The following is a 19,164-nucleotide window of genomic DNA, read 5'->3' as shown; positions in this document are numbered from 1 at the left end:
TACTCACAACGATATATACACTCTCAAAAATATATGTATATATGCTCTCAAAGATATATATATATATATATTTATACATATAGCATGGGAGAGTCAGAATTCAGTTTTGTCCTTAGAAGAATAGCTATTGTGTGTGTGTATATACAGTATATATACATATACATATATATAAATATATATATATATATATATATATATATATATATATATATATATATATTTATACATATATATATGTACAGTATATGTGTGCTTACCGTTGTTTGGGTTGTCACCGATGATATGGTGTCGTCCACTCCAGTACCACAGCAGCAGCGTCGCGTCCCTGGACCCGGAGACGATGTAACAGTCTCCTCCGATGTACGACTCTGACCGGGCCAAACACGTCACCACGTCCCAGTGTCCGAAAACGATCTGGGTCAGTTTACCTGAAGAAGAGACAGATGCACACACACAGGTGGTTGTTATTAAGGTGTCACTGTATGTCACTGAAGTATGAATCATGAAGTGTTTTATGTCTGCAACTCTGACTTTGGACAACACTCATTATAAAATCTGAAAACATCCAAAAGAAAGTACAAAACTTTAACTACAATTGTGTAAAAACCGTAATAGGTATCAAGACTTTGATTTAGGTGAAAAAAGTCCCAAGTCTTGTGACCCGTTTAAAGTTTCAATCACGTATCTACGTTAAAGTATGAAGACACTGTGAGGGTCCAAATTGGCCTGGATTTTCCATTTTTCAGTATGTGGAAATTATTGGCATTTTTTTTGCGATTTTTGATGCCACGGTTACTCGAAACGCTTAGAAAAGTCATAGCACACCATTCCGCAGAAGAATAATAGGCCTTTATCACGCTTGCTGGTTCACCATTTCCGGTAAATCATAGAGCATGGTTGTTTTCCTACTAACTTGATAAACTATTGGCCGCCTCCTCTCGCCTGTGCTATTGCAGCGTACCGGGCTCTTTAACATCCAAACAAAGACAGCCATACCTTAGTTTTCACAATTTTCCAATAGACGAACACCTCCGCAAAAACTTGGGTGAGGTTAATAAGGAGGCCTGCACAACTCAATACGTGGGCAGAAGAGGCTAAAAACAGGCGGTACTCCAGCTACTTGTGGAATAGCTCGGGTAAGACACTGTCCTTACCTACAGTCGATGAGGCTCAGGAACCCGCTACTGCGACTACGAGATAAAATTCCCGTAGAAGAACTTATACCCTTTCTCCAGTTTGAACGTATTAACCTTGGAGTGTTCGTTCACCACATCGTCTTGGCCAACTTTTGGGAGATGAGAGAGCGAAGTTGTCCATCTGTAACTGGCCGTCATGTTGAGAACAATAACCGGACGTGGGGATACACTGCTTTGGCGATTTTCAAGGGCTACTTCCAGGGAACCAAGTCTGACGTGATAAAGGCCTATTGATAAGCTCTACGCAATTCTCATTGCTTTGTATTGCTAAGCAGGCACTAATAAACTAAAACTTTATTTCCTCTTCCTTTTAAACGTCGTAAGACTCTTCAGATTCATTATGTTGCTAAGTGAACACTCCTAAACCCTTAATAATCAATAAAATGTTTGTTTTTACTAGACAGTATGTTCCACTGTATTATAACACAGTCATCCCTGTTTTGTTTTTTTTGTGTGATTTTCTTTCCCACCAAGGCTTGTCAGGAGAGAGCAGTGACACTACTGTATTACCCCACCATGGTGCTCAGTCCTCCACACATCAGTACACACACACACACACCTCTACAGGAAACAGAGTTTACACTGTAACCTACCTGTCTCGGAGGAGTACACACGAAAGCTCTTGTCCCAGAAGCCGCACACCAGGATGTAGCGGTTGTCAGCTGTCACCACAAAACAGTGTGTGGTGATTTGGATGCTCTGGTCCACTAAGTCTGTGATCTGACGCTTGTTGCTTCCACTGCTGTTGGCTGTGGAGGAAAAAGGGATGACGAGAAAAAACAAAACCAAACAGAGTGTCAATAACTAATGAAGATCCCTTCAGCGACAGCAGAGAAAAAAGGAAAAGATTCAAAGGAATATGACGCTTACTCACCGACCAGAGAATCCATCTCTATTGGTAAATGATGAGCCTGTTCCAGAGAATAACCTGGTGCTCCTCTGAGACCTAGACAAAGACTCATACATAAATATACAGTCTTGTACCTTGTACCTTAAAGGGATACTTGACTAAAAGTACAAGTATGTTACCAGAAAATGAAGTTTTAAAGTCTTAATGTCTATGGCATTTACCGGACTAAAGTATCAAAAGTCATTTTCGGATATAAAATGTACTTAAAATAAAGTCCTTTAATCTCAGAATTCTGACTTTTATATTGAATTCTGACTCTTTAATCTCAGAATTCAATTTTTTTTCTTTGAATTCTAACTTTTTCTTTATTCTCAGATTTCTGACTTTAATCTCAGATTTCTGACTTTAATCCGAGAATTTCCGTCTTCTTCTTTAATCTCAGAATTCCGACTTTTTCTCTGAATTTTGATTTTCTTTCTTTATTCTCAGATTTCTGACTTTAATCTCAGAATTCAGATTTTTTCTTTAATCTCAGAATTCTGACTTTTTCTCTGAATTTTGATTCTTTCTTTAATCTAAGAATTCTGACTTTTTCTTTGAATTTTGATTTTTTCTTTATTCTCAGATTTCTGACTTTAATCTCAGAATTCCGACTTTTTCTCTGAATTTTGATTTTTTTTCTTTATTCTCAGATTTCTGACTTTAATCTCAGAATACTGATTTTTTCTTTAATCTCATAATTCTGATTTTTTCTTTAAATTCCGACTTTTTATCCTGGTACCCCAGGAGTAAGAAGGGTGCTAAAGAATTGAACAGTTGGTTATTTTGGCTACTATTCCAAAATAAATATGTACCATACTGCAACACAGCTACAACTGTGAAGAATCTAATTTTGCTTAGGGCCCTGGTTGGCAGATGTAAAATACCTCAAGAAAATAGGTTGTGATGATGTAAAACACAAAAAAAGTCCCTTTTTTCCCCTGTATTGTCCTCATTATGATAAATTAAGAACACATTTACTGGTGATATGTCTCAAAATCGAGAAATGTTCCGGTGCATGGATGATGACAGAATTCAAGAAAAATATTATAATTTTTCCAGACACACACACACAAACACACACACACCTGTCCCCTCAGAACCAAATTCATTCATAATCTCTTCCATCACAAAGATTTCCATCTGTTTTACATATTATTGTTTTTTTTCTCCTTACAGTGTCAAACTAAATGGAGACATTTCATCCATGCGTGTGAGTATCTGGAGCCGTTTTTTTTAAAACAGCAACATGCCTGAAAATATGGAGGCCTTATTATCTTCATTATTCTGAAAAGCCAAACCACATTTCCCTTCCCTCGGCGACAGGATGGGAAAGGTTCTGCAGCTGTGTTCATTAGCGCGGGAGCAGCCGGAGCAGCCACACAGAACCGGCTCTTTGCTCTCTGAGCTCCGCGTGTTTCTGCCGTGACAGATGGAGACGTGTGAGGAGAATGTGCCGCAGTTGTGGCCCTAATTTCCCAGTAAGCATTGCTTTGGCCCCGTGACCCTGAGGTGAGGCTGATTCTCGAGGAGCGGCTCTGTGTGTAATGTTGTTCACACATGTCTGGAAAAGGAACATGTGGAAACACTCGTAGTGGGTTTACCTGGGAGGTGCTACAGCCTCTACATCTATCTGTCTGTCTGTCTAGCTAACTAACTAGCTATCTAACCCATAGCTAGTTGGATAGCGAGCATATTTAGATAGATATCTATTAATAAATAGCTTGCTAGCTTCAGATAGATAGATAGATAGATAGATAGTATATTTTGATGGACGATAGCTAGCTAGTTGGTAGATAGCTAGTTAGCATATTTAGATAAACCTCTAGCTAGCTAGCACAGATAGATGAGAGCTTGCTAGCTTCTGATAGATAGATAGATAGATAGATAGATAGATAGATAGATAGATAGATAGATAGATAGTATATTTTGATGGATGATAGCTAGCTAGTTGGTAGATAGCTAGTTAGCATATTTAGATAAACCTCTAGCTAGCTAGCACAGATAGATGAGAGCTTGCTAGCTTCTGATAGATAGATAGATAGATAGATAGATAGATAGATAGATAGATAGATAGATAGATAGATAGTATATTTTGATGGATGATAGCTAGCTAGTTGGTAGATAGCTAGTTAGCATACTTAGATAAACCTCTAGCTAGCTAGCACAGATAGATGAGAGCTTGCTAGCTTCTGATAGATTGGATAGATAGATAGATAGATAGATAGATAGATAGATAGATAGAGCTGGCTAGCTAGAGAGATAGCTAGTTGGTAGATAGCCAGTTCGCATGTTTAGATAGATATCTAAACTTGAAAGCTTGCTTAGATATCTATCTATCTATGCTATAGATGATAACTCACTAGCTACTTGACAAAACAAAAACAACTAGGATGACCGGAAAAAACTCTCATAAACTCTGTCACTAAGCATAAATGTAAACAAACAAAAACGTCAACTGAGTTGAATGAGTCATGATTGTTTCTTCTTTATGGAAGCAGAACATTTGTTATACGGTTAGAGAATTATGTTTTCATAAATGACAGGTTATGGTGGTAAATGTGTAAAATATGGTGTCAACGGTCACCTGCTCACCAACAGTGTTGTGCCACCTGTTGACGGCAAAGAGGCGACTGCAGGTGATAGTGACCACAGCGGGTACGAGGAGGTGGGGCAGAGTGTTGGCGGCCACGTGTGTCACCGGGGAATTGAAGGGAAACTTCAGCACCATGATGACGTCCTGCTGCATCTGGTCCTTGAACATGAGAGGACTCTACGGAGAGGACGACACGTGGAATGATGTGAATGATGGGAGGAGGAGAAGAATGGAAAGAGGTCATTAGTGTGGAGGGTGGAGGAAAAAAAACTGGGATCAGACACAGAGAACTTTAGCCTCTGGACACAACAGTCAGATGAGGTTGCACATGTGAGATGATGCACATGTAGAAAGATTCAGCTGGATTCACAGAGAAGCATAAACACATGTTTTTACTTCATTTCAACAACAACTAGATTTCCGCAATTCCGTGCCGAAATTTCGAGTGTGCCTGCAGTTCTTGCGGCATGTGTCTTCGCGTGCAGGACTTGTGCTGGTAAAGGATTGAGTGGTATTTTGGTGGAATCACCCTTTGAAAGAGAATAACTCATAAACCCCTCCCACTCCCTGATGCCCCCTCCCCCTTCCGAACACCTGCGTTATAAAATCTAAAAATGTGGATTGAACCTTTAAAAGCATTTAGACAGAGTGGTATTTTGGTGGACTCACCCTTTAAAAACACCAAGTTTTAGAGGAGATAACAAGACGGATCAGAGAGGACTCTGACGCAGAGGCTTTTTAATTGTCTTTATTGGCACTCGTAAACAATTCTCAAGGCAGGTCCTCTTTACTGAGGAAAAACAAAAGCGTGGCTATGAAAACCTATAACAAATTGCGAGCGCAACGCTCTACAAGAGAAACGTTGTGGAACTATAAACGCGGAACAAAAAAATCACTCCGAAGAGGAAACATACTCGGACTAAGGTTATCATGTAAAACTTAAACAGAAAACTCTCCAAACGGAGGAAAACGCGGCTCTAAACACTTCAAAACAAAAGCTAACTCAAAAGCACAATCCTAATGATTGGCGATCCTTAACCAACTAAGAATGAGATAAAAAACAAAACGCAATCTAAATGATTGGATCTAACTAATAAAAGGTAAGTCACAAGCCTAGTGATTGGAGTTCCTAAAAGGCTGTGAAAATTAACAAACAAAAAATCTCTCCCAAGGAGGAAAACAAAAGCTATAAATCTTTACTAAGGTATCAGCTAACAGGCTATGATAAGAAAACTTACAAAATAAAGCATCGCTCACCAAGAGGATCAAAAACTTGAGGATTCTGGGGCTGTGACGAGGCACTATGGTGATCAGGCATGGACGAAAACACACTGGCACTGAAACAGGGGAACAGGGAGTTTTTATAGTCCACATGGCTTAATTGTCAGCAGGTGTGTGTAATCAGGGCCGGCAGAGGAGGGGGCGGGGCAAACTGCTGGAGTGACAGGAGAGAGGGAGAGAGAGAGATTCACAATCCCCTCTGTTTCCCATTCTCACAGAGAAAACAGCATGTTTTAAAGTTGTCATATCTCAAGAACGGTTGATGATAGAGATAAAATTTTTGGTTTGTGAGCGCCAGGAGGCTTTCAGCAGCTCCCATCTCAAAATTTGTGACAAACGGGCGTGAATTGACAGAGAAATCACAGTTTTAAAATCACCCTCATCTTGATTTTCCACAACTCCAAAGCAGACATTTTAACATGGGAGTGAATTGAGACTGTGACCAGAGTTCTCTGTGCTTTGAGGTGATTTTAAGAAAAACTACAAGTCATATGAACATGACAAACACACACAGGGTTAGACGACAACCATGGCAACATTTTGATGTAAAAATTGTCTCTGTAGGTTGGAAATTGTGGGCAGGAGAAGAGTTTGTTTAGAAGTTTTTCTGATTATTTTGCTGGATCTTGCTAGAGTGTGTCACTCTAGCTCACACCTAACGACCACACACACACCCATTATAAAATCAGAAAGCTTTGAAAAAAAGTACAAAACTTAAACTGCGATAGTTCAAAAACCGTAACATGTATCAAAATGTCGACTTAGGTCAGAAAAGTCCCAAGTCTTGTGACCCGTTTAAACTTCCAACCACGTTTCTACGTTAAAGTATGACGACACTGTGATGCTCCAAAGCGGGCTTGGTTTTTTTCGGTCCCCCATCCACTTCAATGTTAATTTTTGTTCAGTTTTTTGTAAATATTATCCCAATGGTTATATGAAAATCTTAGAAAAGTCATAGCACACCATTCCCGGTCAAGGCGCACATTTTGATATAACTTGTGTTGGGGGTTTCTCAAAGATGCAGGAGGAGTAGCGTGCCGAAATAACGGGAGGGCGCGAGAATAAAAAGCAGAATAAACGCGCACGATTACAAGAGATGCCTTGCAGCGCAAGGCATTCTAGTGAGAACCCTAGGGTTCTCACTAGAATGCCTTGCAGCTGCAGGCACTAATTAATTTTATCAAGTCACAGAACGACCATCACAGATAAAAGAAACATGTTCAATTATGATATAACATAACGGCTAAAGCTGACAGTGATTATCAGAACGTATCGAAGTCAGATTTCCATCCTCTTCACATCATTTATAACAGACGCTTTGTATTTATTTTAAACTGTATCCATCCTATGTCATCATTTATTTTTATTTAAATTGTATTGTTTTCCTATTGTAAAACAAATTGTTTACGTTTCCAGTGATGCCATCTTATGCTTTCAGTTTTTCTGTTTAGTTGTTCAAATTCAAAGTTTTGTTTTGCTGCTCATCCCTGAACAGTGCATTCCCGTTCAAGCAGTTTATCCTCATGACATTAATTTCTATCCAAATTAAGATCTTGGCTTTCTCTGATAAAAAATGTACAAGTTTCATTTTCGTTTACAGTCCGAGAACTCTGTTTATGTTTTGATGAGTTTGTGTTTCAGGCCTGTTGCCTTAACACAAACTCAAAAATGACAAACATCATGTATTTGATGGTTTTTTTTTGTTATTGTCACTTAAGGCTTGAGTTAAGGTTAAACATAACTCAAGCAAAACTGTCCAGTTGCCTACAGCTATCTACTGAATATAACTATGACCTGGATGACTGAGAAGGAATGAATGCATTTATTTTGGTTCACATTTAACAGACAACTAAAAAAAAACAAGTAATATTAAAAAATAAAATAAAATAAAAATAAGCACAAGCTAATGAAAAAAACAAGGTTATTTTAGCCAAAAAAGATAAATTGCATTATGGATATTGTCAGTTATAGCTATAAAATCCATGAACTAAATTATAGTTAATATTGCAAGGTTAAAATATTGATAGATTAAGATTAGGTTTGCAGTTCCCAGTTTAACCACTGATGGCTACAGTTCTCCCATCGTTTTTCCCCTTTAACTATGGTCCTGGTACCAGGCTCCGCTTTTGACAGAATTGGATGGAAATATTTCACGTCTGTTGCAAAAAGGCAGAGAATTGCAAATAGGGTCTCAGAGGAATCAGCCTCACAAACTTTTTGTTGTAGGAGAGCCGTGTGTGTGTGTGGGGGGGGGGGGGGGGGGGGGGGTGTGGAGAGACAATGAGGGCGGCTCTGGCCATTACATGGATTAGACGGTGAAGAGAGAGAGTGGCAGGAGCGACTAGGCCAGTAGGGCGCACTCTTCCCTTTACACACACGCAGGCAGCAGCAGCAGCAGCTGCTATAAAACAGTGAAGACAATTGGCTCTGGTAAATGTGTCGTTACATTGCGGGTGTGTGTGTGTTTGTGACCTACATGAGGTAAGACGACTTCTGAAATATTTATTTTGTGCCATAAAAAAAAGTGTCTTGAAGCGGATTAGAAGTGATAAATTGAGGGGGGGGGGGGAACGTTGTCTCATGCGGACGTTCTCGGGGAACATCATCCAGGTCTGTGCAGGCACACACAAACTGCTACACACACATACCCATACACAATGACCAGAGGTGAAGGGAATTTCATCCCCCCCACCCCCCCAGAATTCTCGTTGCTCTCACCAGGTGCATGGCAGAGCTGCGTGGAGGATGTGGCTCGATAAGCAACTGAGATGGCGTCTGTCCAAACCTCTGGATCTGAGCCTCTGTGGCCTGCAGGGGGGAGAAAGAGAGAAAGAGAGAGAGAGAGAGAGAGGCTGTCACAGTCAATATGCATCAAAGTGATGGGTCAATGCGTTACTTGACAATGCAAGCAAATCCTAACTCAGCCGTGCCTCTGCAGAGGGGGGGGGGGGTAAAAAAAAAAAAAGAAAAAAAGAAGGGTGCACACTCCAAATCGCCTCGGTTCTCCTCCTCCCCCCTCTCCCCCTCAGAGCCTGCAGAGTCATCCAAGTGTTAGTATGGAAGAGACAAGCCTTTTCCTATTAACATGCTTCAGTTAACCATTCCCATTTCCAGGCGCAGGGGTGGGGGTGGGGGGGCTCTGCCGCTGCACAGACGCTAACCTGGAGTGACATCCAGCGAGGACTGCAGCAGGCCGGCCCTGTTTTTTTTTTATCATTGTTATTGTGTTTGAAACAAAGGCAAAAGTATGCACACAAATAAAACCTTGCTACCTACCATCTTTTGTGTCTGGATACAAGGTGAAACAGTGGATTTTAATTCTGTATTTAAACCCTTGAACACCTCAGTCTCAAAATGTCCTGACTTATTTTAGCCATAAAGGAGCCAGAAAATGTCCTGTGAGTTAAGTACTTTTTGCCCATAATAATGACAAATAATGACCAAAAAATCACTGCAGGAACAGGTTTAGTTTAACAGTTAGTGTACCTTCTCAGAATGTTCCATTAAACATTAAACCTTTCACACCTAAGCCTCCAAATGTCTGTCTGGACTTAGACTTATTTTTAACCGTAAAAGAGCAAGAAAATGTCCTGTGAGTCAATGCTTTTGCCCATTTTTCCAGAATAACTTTCAATATCTGGCATATATTTAACATTTAAAATTATTTACTTTGAAAAAACACCAGATTTTGTGTGTTAAATTTGAAATTTGAAAAGTATAAAACATATTTAAATTAACATTTACTTTGTCGCAATGTCCAAAAACAAGCCAAACAACTATGGAAACTATGTACTATGTTTTTCCAACTCTCTCCTCTCTGGTGACAAAGACGCTGATTCCCCGACCTCCTGCAACAGCACGAGTAAAACTACCATAATAACCAGGCGTCGGTTCTGACGTGCAACTTCTCAGCTTTCAGAAACTGCTGGAATTTCTCTCGATAGCACAAACCGTCGCGTAATTACGGTGATGCAGAGCGCGCTTGCGAAAGCATGTTGTTAAATGTGACGTCAACAGACTGCCGGCCACTGACTGGTCAGAGAGTCATGAGTGCGACATCTGACACAAAGCGAACAATGCCGAACTGTAGATCAGTTAAAAAGACTATAAAAAATCCTGAAAACATGCGTTAATCTCCAACAATTAGCCACGGAAATCTCAACATTTAACAGAGGAGTCTGGCGTATATAGCGACAGCACTGCCAAATGCCGGCGATCGTGAGCTGCACTCACTGTTGCTGAGGACTTCTCGCAACCATTGTTGCCCATGATGGCACTAATGTATTTGAATGGTACATCAGGTTTAGGACAGAGTATCGAAAGATACTCCCCTGAGAACAAAATGAGTCATCAAAAATCTCCTATAGAAATATAAAAAAAAATCTAAAATGTATTGATAATTTTAGGTTGCTTATGGGCATATAGATGACATTTCAGGCAACATATATGTGATTAAAGCGCTCAAATGTTGATTTTAATCACAGGGATGTTAAACGATGGGGCGTTGATTGGTTTATAGCACATTTAGTTCAGTACAGTGGTCCTTTTTCTTGATTTCCACTCACTAATGAGCGCTTGTTGTCTCGATGAATTGTGGATTATTAATTCCAGTCTGGATGACTGAGACGACTGATAAAAAAACAACGTAAACAACAACAACAACGCAACACTGGATGAATCAAGCAAGTGCTATTATTAGGAAAACGCCTACTTAAACAGACAAAAGATTTTCCCTTTTCTTTTCATCCAGCGTGAGCGAGGGGAAGAAGGAACAGAGAGAAAAAAAAGAAGAAGAAATGGTACGAGTTGCAGAGCTTGACTGAAAGTGGGGCATTCCACAGCAGGAGTGATTGATGTGACTGGAGCCACTTCCACCATCAGAGGGGAGCTTGTAGACGTCCGTCAATGCCACTGTGCACAATGGAACATACATCGCTCAGCCTTCCACCCGCCCTGCTCACCGCCGCGGTGACGAGTCCTTCACTTCCCTCCCTCCGCCTGTAAACACCACTCACCATCAAAAACACCCACTGGGCAGCACATGCCACGGCGAGGGACACTGCATGGTAAGTTCAGAGGTGATGCTGAATTAGGACAGGTCAGCGTGTGTCGTGTGGTCCACTGTAGTGACCCCACACCCCCACACACAGGTTCACACAAGGACACTGTGTTGACTTCCATTCATTTGGACAGCCTAAACAAAGCATTACCACTAACCTTAACCATAACCAGTTAATGTCTAATGCTAACCATAACCTAACCACAATTCACATCCCAGCACTAAACTTAAACCCAATTTTAACCCTAACCCTAAAACAGTACATTTTGCCCATTTTGCCAGAATAACTTTCAATATTTGGAAGTTATTTACAATTTACAATTGTAACAATTTTTCTTTCAGTTCTTGTGTGTTCTTCTTTGATGAATTTTTGGCATATAAGCACAAATCTTAATTAAAGGGTTGGGGAAAGCTCTGAAAAATTTGTATGGGGACCCAAAAAATACCTCCCACTCCCAGTGTTTTGGGAAAAACCAAATAACGATGCTTTGTCAAAGTCTATAAGCTTTCCTCCTGCCTTCATAAATAATATGATATAGGAACTATACTTTGGGAAACGTGTATAATCTCTTGTTGTTGCTTTGAGAGGGGAAACAGTCATTTTAATTACGCAGGCAAATAATGACCAAAATAACTTCACTGCAGGAACAGTTTACCAGTTAGTGTACCTTCTCAGAATGTTCCATTAAACATTAAACTTTTCACACCTAAGCCTCAAAATGTCTGTCGGGCCTTTTAGACTCACTTTAACCCAGAAGACGAGCCCATTACCCTAACCCAAAACTAAACCCAATTTAAACCCTAACCCTAAAACTAGGTCTTATCCCTGAAAAAGCCCCTTAAAGTTTTGAGGCCCAGACAAAATGTCCCCACAAAGATACATTTTTAAGTTTGGACCTTACAAAGATATAAATCAAAGTACACACACACATACATGGAGGGAGACAACATTAATACTGCGTCTTACTTGGGTTTGGCAACAGAAATGGGTGCTAGCAAGCTAATGCTATCTACCTAAATTGCAAAGCGAGACACTCAGTAAAAAACTTTACTTGTTACTAGTAAACTAATAACGAGTGTCTAGCTACACTGCTAGTGTAGTATATAGTGTTAGCTTGCTAGCTTGCGCAAAACACAAAACAAAATAACCCCACATCCTCTCTTGTGCCTTAATTGACATTCATTACGTATAAGTCTGTGGTGTTAAAGAGTAATATCTGCTCATTTGTCTGAAACCTTCAATAACCGGTGGTTGTCATTTTAGCATTAGGCTAAAATCTTGTAGTTGTAGCATTGTTTGTTTATTGTTGTTTTTCCTGCTGACTCATTGTCCTCTAAAGTGGCTGTAGCTTCAGGGCCTTTTATGTTGAACATAAAAGAAATGCATTTGTCTGATGAGAGTAAGCAATGAAGATTATGTGGCGAATAAGTGTATTTTATTTTGTAAGAATAAGAAGCTACAAGCATGAAGCTGCAAGCATGAAGCTGCTCAAACAAACCTAACAAACCATTCATGTAATTGTATAACCTCAGTTTTATAATTTTCCCATGAAAACGTTGTTTTTTGGGGGGATTAACACTAACCTGCCATTTTATTAGATACAGACGACAACTAACTCTACGCACATTCCTTTTCACTGTGTACTAATAGAATCACTCACCAATTCTAAACTAAATTCTAAAACAGAGTTTTGAAACAACAGAAGATATCACGCTAACTACTTAAACAAAGTGTAAGTATTATGAACGGAATACCAAACTAGCCAGAAATGGTTTCAACTAGATACTTGGCATATGCACAGAACAAATGGGGTAATGACAACCCCCGACACATTAAAAGAAAAGATATACACACACACACACACATTCCTTGTGTATCACATATACAGCACCACTGGTACAGGCCACCTGCACTGCCCCCGCTGGTCACCTCCCATCCCCTACAACACCAAAAAAGGCTCTGTCCCCACAAGTTGTAGAGCAGTGAAAGTTTCAATGTGAGCACATTTGGCAACCATTACGCGTTAGTCAGTAATTTCTTTTACAGCACAGTCTGTCAAGTAACAAGCGACTGACACTGTGGCTATTTAAGGTTAGGTTTGAGGTGAGGGTCAAAATGTCTGCTCCAATCAAGAAATTCAATACGGAGATCATAAAGAGTCTGAGTCTGAGGAGGCCATGTGGAAAACATCAGCATATTTCTTGTTTCGATTATGTTACCGGGGGAAAAACTGCACTGCACTGCACTGCACGGCACTGCTTCATGTCCCTGTTTGGAAGTCACAAGACAACCTTCAACGCCCCGAGATTACTTCCAGAGTGAGCGGGGGGAGGATTTTTGTCTGTGTTTGTGTGTGTCTGAGGCAGAAAATTCACATATCTGAACTTTACTTTGTGATTTATATTTCGAGCAACTTTTACCTTTACTCCACTACATTTCCGTTACTCATAAAAGCAGAAGAAGAGTTGGTATTATGGTCTGTATTTACATAGAGCTTTTCTAGTCTTGATGAGCTGCTGTACACTACAGCTTTCACCCATTGACACGCTGCAACTTGGGGTTAAATGTCTTTGCTCAAGGACACATATAGACGGGCAGAGCCAGGAATTGAACCCTCAACCTTCCAGTTAAGTACAGTAAATGTCGTAAACCTTAATACTTTTAAAGTGACATTTTCTGGTAACATACTTGTACTTGTACTATCCTTGATACTTAAGTAAGTATCCCTTTAAGGTACTTCATACAAGACTGCTAAATATGCTAGCTAGCTATAATATTGAATTTCTATCTATCTATCCATCTATCTATCTATCTAGCTACCGAGATAGCTAGTTGGTTAGCGAGCATATTTAGATAGCTATCTATAGATGATAGCTTTCTAGCTTCAGATAGATAGATAGCAGATTTAGATAAACATCCAACTAGCTAGTACAGATAGATGAGAGCTTGCTAGCTTCTGATAGATAGATAGTTAGATATATCTAGTTGGATAGCTAGCATATTTAGACAGATATCTCTAGATGATAGCTTGCTAGCTTCAGAGAGCTAGCTCCTATTTCTACCAAAGTCATTTTCTGGTAAGACACTTGTGCTTTTACTCATGTTTGTGTCTGAGGGGAAGAGGACCGACTTGTCGAAGGTTAACTCAAGTACATGTTTGTCCGCAAGACAATCAAATCATGTCAATAACGCTCAGGTGCCTCGACACTAATCCTCGCTGAGGTGTGTCAGAAACTTATCTCCATCTCAGTGTGAGACGACAAGCACTTCAAGAGGCAGTTCATTAATTTGAGTTACTCCGGGCTCTGCTTTTTGGCTGATAAGTGTCACTTATCAGCCAAAGCCATCTGGAGGATCTCGCCTTCCAGCGATGACTGTCTTGCTCAGGTGGAACACCAAACATCCATCATAACGCACCGCACCGTCCTGTCGTCGGCTTCAGAGGTGAGCGGCTGCAGCATCCTCCCTCCAGGTGCACTCATGCAACGCAGCAACAAAACAACGCTGTCAGACAGAGTGCAGACACGGTTCTGCGTTGACCCGCTAAGCAGCGTGGGATCACGCTGAGTCGCGACACAAACATGAAGCTGCTCCACCTTTCGCCTTCTGACAGATGCCACAGATTACACACAGCAAATTACTTCACTCGAGTGCTTGAAAGCACACAAACACATGAAAATACTGTAAACAAACCTCACAAATTGTATAAGTGTGAAATTTGTTTAAGATAAGCGTTGTTGTTTTTTGTTTTTTTTTTTGGGGGGGGGACGGGGACCTGGCCCTTTAATAGGTTCAGATAACAACTAGTTGTGCACTTTCCTTTACAATGTGTACTAATAGAATCACTATCTAGTGGTTAAAAACCACAAAATAGAAACGGAAAGAAACAGAAACACAGCAAAAGAATTGGAAAATAATAATAGTATAATAAAACAAACCGTGAAACCGCAGGACCAACCATGAAAAAACAACCAAAAAAAACTAGAAATTTGAAATCCAGAATGATAAAAGAACACTTTAAGTTTTGATTTAAAGGAAGCTACTGACTCTGCTTGTCATATTTCCTCTGGCAGGAAGTTCAAGAGTCTCTTACTTCAAAAGATCAGTCCTTCTTTGTTTTCAGCAGAGGATCTGGTGCAGTTAAATGTTCTCTGTCAGAATCTCAAGGTAAGGACAGAGTTGTGCAGGAATACAATATGTGTACCTAATAAAGTGGCCGTGTAACTGCTGCTGCTGCTTTTGTCCATCGGTTTCAAGGTGCTCCCAGAGAGGACTTTCTTCATGCCTAGAACTGTTTTTTTTCATTCTGATCTGACCTCTGGCACCAACAAGGCATAACTGACATAACCTTTTTTTCCCCCCAGAATCCAGATTTATACATAACATTCCAGTCCTCTTATGAGCATTGTCCTGAGCTGTTATTGATTACTCCATTACCTCCATATTACGCCAAGATTGCAAAATTATAAAAACCCTTTTTTTCTACTTGATTGTATAAGAAACTGACATCGTTTTCTGATTGCAGAAACAGAAATGTCAAGATTTGTGAATTTTGGCATCTACAAAATTATTATAGTGCTAAATTTCACTTTCACTTCACTATAGGACGACACCAGCTGTCAATCACATAAGTGCCACGTTTCATCATCTACTTTCCTCTAAATCTAAACATAAGGATCATAGAAGAGCTGGAACTAGTGACTGAGACCATTAACTCCTCAGGAAAATGTTTAGCGACGTTGTAAATCGACTTCCATTCAAAATGAGTTGCAACCAGCAGAGTCGCCCCCTGGTGGAAGACTATCTCCATTTTTCATATACCATCTATGGCAATCTATCAGGAGTTCCTGAAATTCTCAGACCAACAACTATGTCAATTTCACCGTCACTTAAATCAGCTTTCTCCCCTACGTTGATGCTTGGTTTGAACTTCACTACGGTATGTCCACAGGCCAAAAAGCAAGGAGCTGCTGCCAGTTGAACAAGTGTACCTGATAAAGTGGCAGGTAAAATGCTTAAGTAATAACAAAGAATTTCCCTCAGGGTGTTTCCTGACTGACAGCTCAGGAGTTGACATGTGAACCACAGTATGTAGGAGTAGAAGTATCTGCAGTCATCAGACAATATCCGCTGAATAATATCATTACCCATCATTAGGGTCAAACATTTAAACCCTCGTGTCTCATCACTGAGAGAATATCAAGGTGAAATCTGTTGAAAGTGGCCTTGCTTTATTCAGAGGAGGAGAAACAGAGCTCCACTGATAAATAATTTGTCTGTTTACTTCTGAGAGGCACAGCAGGGTCTGAATCCAGGGGCTGTTGTCATGTTTCTCCATCAGAGACGGCTGTCAGGAGACGCATCACAGCCAAGGACCGCTGTTCCACCGCTGTGCCAGGCACAACTGTCACCGCGCTCTCGTCCACGGGCCCAGCGGCACGTCACAGAGTCAGGGGGAGTGTCATTTACCGCTTCTTCACCTGACACACGCTACAAAATTCATCTCTCATGACCTCCAATTTCTTGACATTTCAAATGGCTTAATTGTCGTGACTAATGCTCGATTTGCATTTTTCACCTGACAGGCCCAGGGTGAATCAATAGCCTGCAGTCAACTGTCACATTTTCAGCAGAACGCAGCTGACGTCGGCCGGGCATCTTTCCAATGTTTCACCTCAGTGACTCAGCCAGGTCGCTCACAGGTCGATATGTGTGGCATCAGAGCAGTGGTGACACAGTGGTGATTTGATATCTATCTATCTATCTATCTATCTATCTATCTATCTATCTATCTATCGATCTATCGATCTATCTATCTATGATAGCTCACTAGCCACTGATAGCTATCTAGCTAGCTGGATAGGGATCATTTAGATAGATATCTATAGATGATAGCTTTCTAGTTTCAGATAGATCCTGTAGATAGCATATTTAGATGGATATCTATAGATGATAGCTTTCCAGCTTCAGATAGATCCTGTAGATAGCATATTTAGATAGATATCTATAGATGATAGCTTTCTAGTTTCAGATAGATCCTGTAGATAGCATATACAGATAAACATCTAGCTAGCTAGCACAGATAGATGAGAGCTTGCTAGCTTGTGATAGAGAAGGTAGACCTAGCTTTTAGGTAGACCTAGCTGTCATGTAATATACCTAATGATAGACCAACATTAAAGATCATGTGTGTGAAATTTAGGTTAAATTATTTGCATTTGGCAGAAATTGAAGATTCATGTAGTCCACTTATTGTAGTACAGAAGCGCATTACATTCACTTGAAAAGAAAAATTTGGTTTGTTTTTCAGAGTTTTTTTCATGGTATTTTTTTTTAGAATAGTATTTTTTTTTTCTGAGTTTAGAGAGCATTTGAAACAATAAACGCATCCATTCCTTTATTGAGAGCCCGATTTAATGGTAACAACATGGACGGCTTGTTTAGTTGAATCAAGTTTTACTTTGATCTGGGTTTAAGACACTGGAAGATAGTCCTGTCTTTAAGTCACATAGATAGTATTACCATTAGTTTGTCGACTTCACTCAGGCACCTGAGGACTTTGCGGTTGTTAAGAAGGAAAGCCCATTCAGACGATACGGTAGATAGTTGATGGGGCATGTATATGTGGGCAGGAGTCACTTGAAGGTTGGAGGTTCTCGCAAGAGTTGGAAGTATCCCGATAATTCAGAAAAAAAGTGCTTGTGTGCAGTTGTATGATTATGTTTAAGCATCCTTATTAATCACATCTTTGCTTATATGTCTAAATGTTGTGGTGCGTTCCATTTTTTCGTTGGAAGTCAGAATCTCAGAGTTCTTACTTGGAAGTTTCAAGTTGGAGCAACCTCACAAACTGACACAGGATAACAAGATGGCTGCCACTTCTGTAAACAGTAAAAACATGGTATTTTTGCACTTCTGTCTTATTTGTTTCACACTAAGTCATTCAAACACAAGTGCATAGCATTTTTTCTTCTTTTTTTAATCCGTGTAGGATAAAAAAAACAAAATACAATGGGTTAGCAAAATACTGATCGACTGTTTTAGCTTTGCTAAGGATGGCCAGAGCCAGAGATACGGAACTCTATCAGAATCAGCAGTGACGTCACTTCTGGTTCCGACTTCAGATTTAAATGGACTGCACCATGGATCGTCACTGTTTTAGTCCTGACTCCAACGCTCGTCTCTTTTCTGGCGTTGAATCAGCTGCACGTACACTCACAGACTGTAATCAGATCAATGGATGTGACTGAGCTCTTGGATCAATCGCCAGAGGTCAGCGGCTCAATAGATGAGGGAGAGACTCCTCTTGTTTCTCTTCTCATTAATTGAATTTCTATTAGCTCGACTGTGGTGCTGCTGAATAGCTTAATTGCGGTGGAAAAAGGCGGAGCAGAGACAGCAGCAGCTGGCGTGCATTGTGGCGAGCTGGTCGTCCCTCCCTGTGATATCCACCATCTGCTGTCTGCAAAACAACTCATTTATATACTGTCACTTCCAGCGGCGCCTTTATTTATCAAGTGACCACTATGCAAATCACCTGCAGAAGATTTGGCTGATCTAATTGCCAGAATATTAGGTTTCATCATGTGTCTGATTGTGGTTTTATGTGATGTTTGGGCTTTGATTTTTTTTTTTACTTGTCTCACTGAGAGACGACAGTGTACAGTTAGTTAGTTGCGACTCGGACTCACTAATTATGCCCAGTTCACTCCTGTGACACGTGAATGCGTTTGTGCGGGAGAACAATACAGGCTCGGCTAATTACGGCTGATGTGACAAGCACTAATTAAGACGAGCCTTCACATCCACGTCACAGATGGATATTTGGTTTTCTCCCTGTGATATTAAGTATAACCTTGTGTGTTTACATTGAGTAGAATAAAGTTTAAAATTAAATTTAGCAACAGCTGGATCTTTTCAAATTTTCCCTCTCATAGCGACAAGAAATTAAATACATGTTTCTCAAAGTATAGTTTATATATCATATAGACTTTGACAAAGCATCGTTATTTGGTTATTAGACCCATGTTTTCCAAACACTGGGTCGGGACCCACAGATGGGGGTATTTTTTGGGTCTCCAAACTAATTTTTCAGAACTTTCTCCAACCTTTTAGCTTCAATTTGTGTGTATATGTTTTAAA

General features: G+C 40.2%; 1 protein-coding gene across 2 annotated transcripts in view; it reads right to left on the bottom strand.

The window, feature by feature from the left end:
- Positions 1-19,164, bottom strand: part of nbeab (neurobeachin b) — a 306,319-nt gene that overhangs the window by 24,947 nt on the left and 262,208 nt on the right. Inside the window, exons 48-52 of one of the 2 annotated variants that reach the window (XM_058633432.1) lie at positions 8,681-8,770; positions 4,681-4,858; positions 2,071-2,142; positions 1,790-1,945; positions 258-428 (exon numbers count right to left, since the gene is read on the bottom strand). In XM_058633432.1, coding sequence (XP_058489415.1) covers positions 258-428; positions 1,790-1,945; positions 2,071-2,142; positions 4,681-4,858; positions 8,681-8,770 — 667 coding nt within the window. Of the gene's footprint in view, positions 1-257; positions 429-1,789; positions 1,946-2,070; positions 2,143-4,672; positions 4,859-8,680; positions 8,771-19,164 lie in introns of those variants that run through there. The other variant, XM_058633433.1, reaches the window with a different exon arrangement.

The sequence above is a fragment of the Solea solea genome, chromosome 7 (assembly GCF_958295425.1).
Source record: "Solea solea chromosome 7, fSolSol10.1, whole genome shotgun sequence".
Taxonomy (NCBI): domain Eukaryota; kingdom Metazoa; phylum Chordata; class Actinopteri; order Pleuronectiformes; family Soleidae; genus Solea; species Solea solea.
This window is presented reverse-complemented; position numbering and strand designations above follow the sequence as displayed.